Below are 11089 nucleotides of genomic sequence, written 5' to 3' on the forward strand. Positions count from 1 at the left end.
GTATCGTGACTTCGGTGCAAGGAAATTTGTATTGCGATGGATTTAAGTTAAAGAAACTGAAATCCCCTTTTCAAAAAGAAAAAAAAAACAACTTTCGAATCATTACCTAGTACAGGGATGGTTACTCTTACGCTCACTTGTTTTAGATAAAGTGCCTACTAAGATGACGCTCGAGCGTTCGACGAACCGGGTTCGGACTCTAGCTCATATAAGTTCCTGCGGCTCCCAGCAGGGTGTCGTGTGATTCAGATCCATTGCAGATCTATCGAACTAAATCAGCAAAGCTCCTGAACACTCGTCCTGGAAACTTTTTTGTTTTCGGCCGGCGATATTAACGTGAAGTCATCGAACGGATCGTGTTTCAACTTTTGAATTTTCAAGGGAATTTTTTATTAAGTACATTATCGATATGGGTACGCATTCATCTTGATAAAAGATAATGGCGCAAATTATTCATGAATATTTATCCAACGTGCAATATAATCCCCGAACTTTGAATTTATTCAATTTGATCTCCGAATTCTAGCCCATTGTGCAATGTCGTCCTTGAACTGTTAATTTGTTTGATATAGTCTCTGAACTTTTGGTACATGCTCAAACTAGTCCTAAGACTATGTGAAAATGTTTAATGTTATCCCCAAACTTAAATTAACGAAAGGATAACACTGGTTATCTTCATACAATCTACGGACTAGTTCGAACATTTACCAAACGTTAAGGAATCATATCAAACAAATTAAAAGTTTAAAGACGACATCACACACCAATCTAAAGTTCATGTACCACGTCGTGTCGGGTCAAAGTTCAAGGACCGGTGGCGTCGTTTTCCCTGCCTTGGATGATGCGAAACAGTTTATCAGACGGCGTAAATTTCCCAAAAAGATCCAAAAAAAAAAAACCATTATTAGCTCGCGCGAAATTACTTATTAGAACGACGCGCTTTGACATCATGTGGGTCGCTCGAGATTCTCTCTCTCCCTCTCCCTCTCTCTCCATCACCCTCCACTTGATTCGTCCCCACTCGGTTTTATCCCCCGCGTGGCGACCTGCTAGCCCCGGTCGTCCGGTCACCCCGCCGCGTCATCCTCTCTCTTCATCACCCCTCCGCGGCCGCAACGACCACTCTCTCTCTCCTCCCAAAAACTCTCTCTCCCTCTCTTTCTCTCTCTCTCTACAGGCGAGCGCGGCTCTTCAGCCTCCGCCGCCGGCAATGTCGCCGGCGCCGCCGTGAAAGCTCTCTCTCTCTCTTCCGGAAAAAAAAAGGAAGGAAGGAGGACAAGAAAACCAATGTCTTCCCGATTTGCCCCTCCCTCCCCACCTCCTCCGCCCTCCCCCGTCCGCCGCCTCCCCCTCGTCGGCGCCAACCACACCTCCGCCCGCTTCTGCTCCCGCTAACCTGCCCCCACCACCACCACCTCTCCCTCTCCGCCTCTGTGAATCTCGCTCGATTTTTTCTTGCTTTCTTTTTTTCCTTCATTCCTCTTTCCTCCCTCTTTGTACATTAACACGCACACACCCGCATACCAATACGTAGATACGTACGTGCCGTGCCGTACCCGCGGATGGAGCCGCTCGCCGGCAAGCCCAACTCCGTCAGGAACGTCCTCGTGCGGGCCCTCGTCCTCGGCGTCCTCCTCCTCCTCGTCCGCTTCGCCTACGTCGTCACCACCGCCGGCGAGTCCTGCAGGCTCGGCGACTTCTGCTTCCTCTCCCCGCCGGAGAATCTCAACCTCGTCGTCTCCGGCGCCGCCGCCGCCGCCGCCTCCGCGGCCAACGCCGTCCGGTCCACCGTCGCGAGCCCCCCGCGCCGCGGCGGCGGGGAGGATCACTGGGTCGAGGCCGTCCGGTTCCACGGCTCCGTGTTCCGGGATCTGGCGTCGGAGGGGTTCCTGTCGCGGGGCGCCAGGGCCCTGTGCTTCGAGTCGGGGAGCGGGCAGGACGTGCTCGCTCTGAAGGAGATGGGCGTGGCGGGCGCGGTCGGGGTCTCGAAGAAGGCCTCGCGGCCTCTGGTGATCTCGGGCCGGCCGCATCGCCTGCCGTTCGGCGACGAGACCTTCGATTTCGTGTTCTCCGGCGGGGGGCGCTTCGACAAGGTGCCGAGGCCGCTGGACGCCGCCGCCGAGATCTCCCGGACGCTGAAGCCCGAAGGGTTTGCGGTTTTCCATGTGAGGGCTAACGATACATACAGTTTCGATTCGTTCATTGATTTGTTCAATTGTTGCCGGCTAGTGAGATCGCGCGATTTGGCCGGTTTCAATGCTTCATTGCCTAAGATACGTGAGATTGTTCTGAAGAAAGTTAGTGATTTTAGCATTCTTATCCACTCGGTGAAGAATTCCGGTGGTGATTCGGTGAATAAGTGCTCGGTCTCGTTGAGTAAGCGGAAATTGGTCCAGGACGCCGAGCCATTGATTGTAGAGGAGCCATTGAAACCATGGATTACACTGAAAAGGAATATAAAGAACATAAAGTATCTGCCGTCGATGGTCGATATCAGTTTCAAGAATAGGTATGTTTATGTAGATGTCGGAGCTCGGAGTTACGGCTCTAGTATAGTTAGTTGGTTTAGAAAACAGTACCCGAAACAGAACAAGACCTTCGAAGTGTATGCTATCGAGGCGGATGAGCATTTTTATGAAGAATACAAGTTGAAGAAGCATGTCACTTTGCTGCCATATGCTGCGTGGGTGAAGAACGAGACTCTGTCCTTTGAAATAAACCGAGACCCGGGTCAGAAATCGGAGGACAAAGGTAGAGGGATGGGCAGGATTCAGCCGGTGCAGTCCTCGAGCGATGGGGAGGTGGCTACAATTCAGGGATTCGATTTTGCGGAATGGCTGAAAAACACAGTTACGGAGAAGGATTTCGTGGTGATGAAGATGGATGTGGAGGGGACCGAGTTCGATTTGATTCCGAGGCTGTTTGAGACTGGGGCTATCTGTTTGATCGATGAACTGTTTCTCGAGTGCCATTACAACAGATGGCAGAGATGTTGTCCCGGCGAGAGAAGCTCCAAGTACGGGAAAACATATGGGCAATGCTTGGACCTTTTCACATCCCTGAGACAGAGTGGAGTTCTTGTACATCAATGGTGGTAGTAACTCTTGGAAACAAGCAACATTATTGCCAATGCTGACCACATATGTTTTCTTTTGATGCTGTGATTCTCCTCTTACAGTGGCATTTATTGTACTGCTTCAGTTTAGGCTTTTGTCCTGGATTACTCATTGTATGAAGTGCTGTAGTGAAATAGCTCGAATGAAATCCAACGAATGCATGGTTTCTCTTGCAGTCGAATCGAATGTGTGCTCGTTCTTTTCATTTTGCAGCTTCTCTTTCCGCTTATGAACTGGTTAGGCATGAGGCTTCCGTGGCTTTAGCTGTTGCTACCTTGCCATTACAGTTTGCTTCTATAGATCATGTTGGTCCGTTGCCCACTTACTGCCATTCACACTTACTGCCATTCACTTTATGTCCTTTTCGCGATTTGAGGACCACAAGTGGGAGTGGTAGTAGTGCTCATTCTTTTCGATAAAACAATGTGAGATGTCCACCTTCCCCTTTCCCTCAACCTTGAGTTTGCCCATTAGCTTATTAAGTTTGCTGCTAATTGCAAGTAGCCGTTGAGGACCAAATTTCCTCTCTCTCTCTCTCTCTCTCTCTCTCTCTCTCTAAGCTTGAGGTTTTTAGGTTTGGTCGAATTTGGAGGACTTGAAGGGCATTAAGGGCTCTAGGCCAACTGGATAATACACAAGAGGAAGCTGGGCATTCGAAAAAGTATGGTTGTGCTGTTTTGTCAAAATGGAGGGCGCGAGAAATTATCGTGTGAATGTCGCACATATGCTAAATTTAATCTGTACCATCGAAGATGGCGAGTTTCACGCGGGTCTCACCAAATCCGATGGTCCGAATTCAATTCATTATATGTACTAGGTGCATGGAATGCTTGCTCGGAAAGCACGGACTCCAGGAAGGTCGAGTGCATATGCTACTGCTTTTGACTTGTTGCCTGAGAGCAAGGGCATGACTGGTGTGTCCTGCTGTCTGGAATGTCTTTTGTGTGTCCCCCTCCTTTCCATTGATTGCGATGCGATGCATTGTTTCGGTTGGCCTGCAGTTTCTTTGGCGTTGTTCTTTTTGAGGGCCCATTTTGCGGACTCTTACCATGGGTTCAATCTTTCTCATATGGATTTTGTTCAAAAAGTGCCTCGAGAAGCAACCAAATAAAGCGATATCGCAATCTTTAATGAATCGACTGTTTTAGTAATATGCATAGTCAATACTTAAAAACCGAATTTATCCTCGTTAGGCATGTTTAATATGTATCCTGAGACCGTTGTGAACAAGACATTTTTCGCTTTTCATGTACTTGCGAGTCGGATCGATCAAAGTGGCGGGCATCTTCAGGGCAACGATGAACCGTCTGATTTGGTTAGTTTCTCAAATTTTCCTGGATGAATTCTATGTGATGCATCCGTTATGAGAACTATACTCTGTTCACAACATCAGGAACAATTTTTAATTGGGTCTTTCGTGAACGGTTGGGTTAAAGCTGGGACATGTTTCTTTTGGTGCGCTCCTGGCAACGAACATCACCAAGGAGGCTCTGGAGTGAGTTTGCCCACCAGAATTCAGGATGCATTCCGCGAGTAAGCTTTCCCCGTTCAGCCACGAAGGATCTCCGATCACACGGGCCTCGACGGCCTGACTTTCCCTGTGGACAGGTTCGGACGATGATTTCAGACCCTTGAGGTCGACCCAAACCGAGCAACATTGAGTACTATTCGAGGTATAGCCGGGCTTGCGCAAGAGGTAACCCTTTCTAGGACCTGCCCAAACCTAGTAGATCCAACTGGGCTCTCCGAGCCGGACCCTGATTTTAGGAGGATTTAGGGATTTGTTCTTTGCCAATCATGAGTGAGTTTGCGCGACGATTTTCACTCTCCATAGCGGATAGGCAACGGCTCAGCCCGTTGCTTTGGTGGGCGCACCCCACTGAACGTGTTTTGCCTCGAAGCAACTAAGTCAATTATCGGTAGTTGGGAAGATCACGAAGCTAAAGTCCCGATATGTGACGTGGTTAGATTGGTAGAACATGTTTTGAATCTTGGGGGGAAGTTCAGCCTTGATTAGCAAACCAACGGGCAAGCTCCGAGCGATTGACTCAATCAACTTCCTTTTTGTCTCGTTAAGGTTGTACGATCTTAAAATGGATCTGGAAGATATCGGTATGGTAGAACAACAAAGGTTAGGTGAATATAATCACGAAATTAAGTCGATCTTAACGATAATGGTAAAGTGCAGAAGAATGCCAAAGGCTTGGTGATAATGATGACCTTTGAACTCACAATTGACTTAGCCAATGATTGAATTAGGCAGAGTCGACTTGACTTAGTACATTATAGATTGCGTGACGAAACAATGAATCATGTTTAATTTGTCTCGAGTCTTCAGGGAATTCATGCTCGTAAGCTCCCCCAAAAGACTTATAATCCCCTTGATTAAGCTTAATTGCTATAAATTAATCAAGGTCAATTACCCAACCCACATGCCTGTTCCTAATTCTCATTTTCCAATCCCTGCTTAACCACCTGTTGGGTGTTGTTTTGACAATCATTGGAGTTGCTTAGCCTACTTGGATAAAACATCTTAACATTTTACTGGAAAATCATACTTACATGCGATTCAAAATTTAAGGTCTAAAATCTCGATTTTTCGAATAATACATCGTCCCCATTGCATTTCTGGCGTTATAAACGGAAATAATCCATCTTGAAAATGAGACAAAGTAACATTTCTCAGCTCAGAACATGTCGATTAAGTCACGCGATATCTCTAAATTGAGACTAGAAAACGGATAAATGCGTACGATTCCTTATTCCGTCGATTCTTTAGTATCCCATACGTTATTCTCGCAAAATTCAGTAAATCTACAAAGAAGGAATTAGAATCTCGCTCGAAGCAACCAAAGTGGCAAGAGTAGCTTGAGGAATTAAAAGAAAAAAATATTTGATAGATTTTGCTTAACCAATGGCAAACAAGAGCAATCTAAATGTCCCAATTAAAAAAATTCATTGCACATGCCCCGTTGACCAATTGATAAGGATATGCAAAACTTAAATGCATGCCGTTTGATTAATATCACGTAAAAAATTCATTTTCTTAGGGATTATTTTGCTAGTAAGATAGAGTGCAATATACGCACGAATATTAATCGTAATTAGTTCTAAATAATTACCGTCTATGCCGATGTTTGGCAACATGATTTAGTTACCATTAGTACTACAAATAAGAAGGGCGCATGCTCAATAAATCGAATTTTGTGAATCTTCATGTAATGTCGTATTTCGCACACTTTCGTACGGAAAGAAACAACGATAAGCCTAAGTCGAGATTATAGTATATATTACAACAAGTATAGCACGTTTAATAATAGAGAAAAAAAATTAGTGAATTCTTTTCTAGAAGCTTTAGAATTAGTAAGCCTCCTAAATAGGAATTCGAGATTTAGACCCAAAAAAATAAAAATAGGAATTCAAGATACGAAGAGATCTGATGTTTAAAAACTGACCCCAATCGATAGGGATTGGGTTTGGTTCCAAACGAGGAATGACTCCTCTAAGTAAGCTAATTTTTTATGTTCTTTTTTTTTTCTTTTCCTAAAAGATTTCGATAAGGTGAGTTGTCATATTTAATTTTATTTTCACCAAAATTGGAAAAAAGAAAGAAGGAAAAAAATGGAGAGAAAGATTCAAATAAAAATAAGGGTCAATACCACCAAAAACTTCAATTAACAAATTTACCTTAAACTTATTTTTTTCACCAAAAACTCAAATCGGTATACTTGTGACAAATTTACCCTTCGTAAAATTGAATTAATATCACGAAAAATTACTAATTGATAAACCTGTGACTAACGGAGGAGGTAAAGCCCTAAATCGATGCACCCGTCAACTGTTATATGTCATTCAATTCAGCAATTTGATAGTAATATTTAACGGAAATTAACAGAGGGTAAATTTATCGCATATGTGCCGGTTTGGAGATTTTTGTGGTAAAAAAATTAATTTTTGGTAAATTTATCACAAACGTTTTAATTTGAGATTTTTCGTGATATTAACCCTAAAAATAATTACCATTTTCGTCGCCCAGCAAATCTCCCACAAATTCTCCCTCAAGAGCCGTGACATTTTGAGGCTTTGACTTGAAATAAATAAATGAACAAAACATTGAAAGGGAGGAAAAAGAGGGAGATTCGCAGGACATAAAGAACGAGGAGCACGCCGCTTCTTTGTTCTTTACGATGTTGCGAACGTTGTCGTCGTTTCTTGTTTCTTGCCCCCGATTCGTGTTTTGATGTCTTGTCCCGTTCTTGTTTCTTCAGGAAAGAAACGCATGCCATCGAAAGATACACTGGCCGCCTCCGCCACCGCCACCGCCACCTCGGATTCACCTCCCTTTCCCTTAGCCTGCCCCTCCTAGGAACGAACCCGATTTCGTTTTTACCCGTCGTTTCCTCGCGCCATTTTTCCGGGTAGAACCTGCTGGGGATGAGGGTGGAGAAATTTCTGCTGGGGGGTGTTCGGTTGCTGTGAATTTTCTTCTTTTTTCCTCCTGAAAGATTTGATTTTTTCCCTTTTTCTTTTGTGTGGATTGTGGAAGATGGGAGCGTGTTGCAGCACGGACCACGACGTGGGTCGGGACTGGGTCGGGATTGTGAACATTGACGGAGATGATGAGATTGAGGGTGATGATGAAGGAGGAGGAGGAGGAGGAGGAGGAGGAGGCGTGAGAGAAGGAGATCTTGGGGCCCGGGTGAGGCTGAGGGGATCTAACGATTCTTGCTGTATGTTCAGCAAGCGAGGAAAGAAAGGGATCAATCAAGACGCCATGACCATGTGGGAGGTAAATTTTTAAGGAAATTTTTCTCGTTGGTTTCTGTTTTATCCATGTTCTCTAGAGAATTTTTCTTGGCTGGCCTCTCTGTTCGATATTGCTTTTGGGGGAATGCTCTGCTTTTTTTCTATGAGCCATACTATTTTCTGGGTTCAATTTTCTATCTCTTTTTCTGGAGCAGATGGTCGTGTTCTTGATAATTGAATATCTTGTTCTGTCACGATCGTATATGATCTTGGTGTTTTTTTCCCTTTTTTTTTTGAGGTTTTAAATTACTTGCCAGACAAGTTTCAATGTTTTTGTGCATGTAACATATGGTGGGGGAGGTGCAAATGGATTCAAAAATCAAGTCATTAGTCAAATATGATCATAATCTGCACTGGAAAGTTGCACCTTTCAGGAAAAGATGTTCAGAAATCAAACGCACGAACCCATCAATTCTGTAGATTCGTGCTACCATACGGCTTAATTGGAACCTTGGGAAACTACACTGAAGGGTTTCGTTTCATGATGATAGCTGCGGCTAACGAAAACTTGAAAAAATTTTCAGGACTTTACTGGCGAAAAAGGTGCATTCTTTTGCGGGGTGTTTGATGGCCATGGTCCCGCGGGTCATAGAGTTGCACGACACGTGCGCGACAGTTTGCCTTCCAAGCTCTCTTCAGTGATCCAATCCTTGCAGAACAAGGGCAGCCATCGCAAGGACCCTGATCTCGTAGATAAAGATGATGACGGCCAAGAAAATGGGGAGAAAGAAAGAAGCGAAGATGCAGGAGATAGTTGGGAGGATGATTTTTGTCATGACATGCTTCTCTCTTCATGGGAGGCTAGTTTCGTCAAGTCTTTCAAAGAAATCGATGACGAGCTAAGCTTTGACTCCTCCATTGACAGCTTCTGCAGCGGCTCAACTGCAGTAACCATGGTTAAGCAGGTACGAAACAGAGACGCGATAGCTACGATGAAGAATACGAAGTAGTAGAAGAGTATTGACGAGCGTAATCGTCATATCCACTAATGTGCCATTCAAAATTTTCAGGGAGATCATCTTATTATTGCCAATTTGGGAGATTCCCGAGCTGTTCTGTGCACGAGAGGCCAGAAAAATCAGCTCGTTCCCATCCAACTCACTGTCGATCTGAAACCGAATATCAAAAGTGGGTTTTATTTCTTCGTTCATTCTCAAAGCAAGTAAATATCTCATCCTAACCTTGTGCAATTTTTCTCCCATTCAACAATCTGCTTAGGTGAAGCAGAGAGGATCAAGAAATGCAAAGGCAGAGTCTTTGCGATGGATGAAGAGCCGGAGGTGTTCAGAGTATGGTTACCTGAGGAGAATTGCCCCGGTCTTGCCATGGCTCGGGCTTTCGGAGATTTCTGCTTGAAAGATTATGGCCTGATATCCACCCCCGAAGTGTCCTATAGAAAGCTTACACAAGATGATGAATTCGTGGTTCTAGCCACTGATGGGGTAAGAGTAAAGAAATTCTATCTGTAGCAGTGTACAGATTATACTGCGCAATTGCATGATCACGTAGATTTCTAGATTACTGTTCTTGCTCTGATTGCAAATTACCTGTACATAGTGTCAAGACGATGTTATTGTTTATTATCATTGATACTAGACTCTTCTTTTCTTTTCCTTTCAGTGAGACACAGACCTCACTTTTTCCTTTCTTTTTCAAGGTGTGGGATGTGTTAAGCAATGCAGAGGTCGTGAGGATTGTTGCCTCCGCAAAGAAGAGATCCGTGGCTGCTAAACTATTGGTTGCTCACGCTGTTCTGGCATGGAGGACCAAGTACCCAGGATGTAAGATCGACGACTGTGCGGTCGTGTGCTTGTTCTTCAAGAATGATCGACCTCCGTGCCAATCCATAGCCGACACTTCGGGTGGCAACCCGGTCCGGCAAGAGAATGGAGTCGGTAAAAACTCCGGGTCCAATGAAAGCGAGGCAAACCCGGACACCGTGCTTGCTGCAATTGCAGAGGAGTCCTCTGTAGTCGACGAAGTGAGCAGGGTAGATTCTCTCATCAGAGTTGCTCGTAAAAGCGGTGATTTGAGTCAGCGGAGGGCGGTTAAGGAGCCCGAACACGTTGAAGTCCATTAGGTCTTGATGTTTGTTCTCATGGAAGCTTGAGAGGGTCGTCGAGTCCATAACCGAATGACGAAATTGCTAGGTTTGTAAACACGTGCAGAAGCGAAATCGTTTCGTCATGCAGAAGATCGATGCGTTCTTCATACAACAAGAGAACTCGAGGAGGTCAGGAAAATCAGCTGCTTCAGAAATGCACTAGTTTGGAAACTTTTAGGACAATTACAACACATCACAGGATTTTTTATTTGTTCTGTGCTTCTTCCATGTTCTGGTTACGCTGTGACTCCATGTTAATGTCTGGTCTGATGCTTCTGCTACTTTTGAAGACAGGAATAGTGGCTGATAATTCATGTTTCGCGTCGCGTCTGGATCTCGTTGAACATGTCCTATTAGACAGGTTACACACGAAGACGCGTTCATCGTGTATATTAAGTATCTATAGATAATCCAAGATTGAAAGGTGTATATACCATGTGCTTTATGCCAGTGAATCTAAATAGATTTCGATGATGAACTTGTAGCAATTTCAATGTTGCCAACATCTATTTCCATCATCAATCAAGAGAAATGATGGTCCATAAACTTTTTGACATGATATCCAAATGACATTACAATCGTGGATACTTGAGGATTCGAGACATGACATTGGAGAGGAACTTTCCCAAAAGAATGAAGAATTTCTCAACCTTGTGTTCAAATTGCAATCGAATTTCCTTTGAATCTTTTTAATTGGTGCAATTTTTTAAAGAAAATTAGGGAAGTGATGGCTGTAAGGGCTTGATTATATATGACATATAAGCTCTTCTGCTTCAACTACAATAAAGGTGTATTGCAGTTTCTCCTTCCCATAATTCAAACTACTAATAATGTATTTTATTATTTAGGGATAAGTGCATCAAAAGTCCTAAAAGGTGACTATTCAATAAATCTCTTTCTTTTTTTTTTCTCCTTTTTCGAAAAAGGAATGTTTTCCCAATTTATTTTTATGTTTGTTATTTATATCATTGAATCATCTCCCTTCAAGCCGGTCGTGTTCAAGGGAGTTCCCCTTTTAAGCCGAAGTTCAAGGGAACTAAATGTGGACCTTTACTAATCCAAG

The 11089-nt window shown here is 44.1% G+C and overlaps 2 protein-coding genes across 2 annotated transcripts; both read left to right on the plus strand.

The window, feature by feature from the left end:
* Window positions 1-1189: 1189 nt before the first annotated feature.
* LOC115685142 (uncharacterized) lies at window positions 1190-3297 on the plus strand. The gene has a single exon (XM_030610157.2). It carries the CDS (start codon window positions 1563-1565, stop codon window positions 3096-3098), a length of 1536 nt encoding a protein of 511 aa, XP_030466017.2. The 5' UTR covers window positions 1190-1562; the 3' UTR covers window positions 3099-3297.
* Window positions 3298-7246: 3949 nt separating this feature from the next.
* LOC115685103 (probable protein phosphatase 2C 65) lies at window positions 7247-10500 on the plus strand. Its single transcript, XM_030610110.2, has 5 exons — window positions 7247-7905; window positions 8447-8827; window positions 8933-9050; window positions 9141-9364; window positions 9580-10500. Exons 1-5 carry the CDS (start codon window positions 7663-7665, stop codon window positions 10000-10002), a joined length of 1389 nt encoding a protein of 462 aa, XP_030465970.1. The 5' UTR covers window positions 7247-7662; the 3' UTR covers window positions 10003-10500.
* Window positions 10501-11089: the final 589 nt, after the last annotated feature.

The sequence above is a fragment of the Syzygium oleosum genome, unplaced genomic scaffold (genome assembly GCF_021117445.2).
Source record: "Syzygium oleosum isolate NSW1041296 unplaced genomic scaffold, Sole_v2.1 Sole_v2.12, whole genome shotgun sequence".
NCBI lineage: Eukaryota > Viridiplantae > Streptophyta > Magnoliopsida > Myrtales > Myrtaceae > Syzygium > Syzygium oleosum.

Bases quoted from the DNA above. Each gene is read 5' to 3' on its own strand.
- LOC115685142 (XM_030610157.2), top strand. From the start codon at position 1,563: ATGGAGCCGCTCGCCGGCAAGCCCAACTCCGTCAGGAACGTCCTCGTG.
- LOC115685103 (XM_030610110.2), top strand. From the start codon at position 7,663: ATGGGAGCGTGTTGCAGCACGGACCACGACGTGGGTCGGGACTGGGTC. The intron at 8,828-8,932 runs GTACGAAACAGA...CAAAATTTTCAG, and splicing joins CAGTAACCATGGTTAAGCAG to GGAGATCATCTTATTATTGC. The intron at 9,365-9,579 runs GTAAGAGTAAAG...TTCTTTTTCAAG, and splicing joins TGGTTCTAGCCACTGATGGG to GTGTGGGATGTGTTAAGCAA.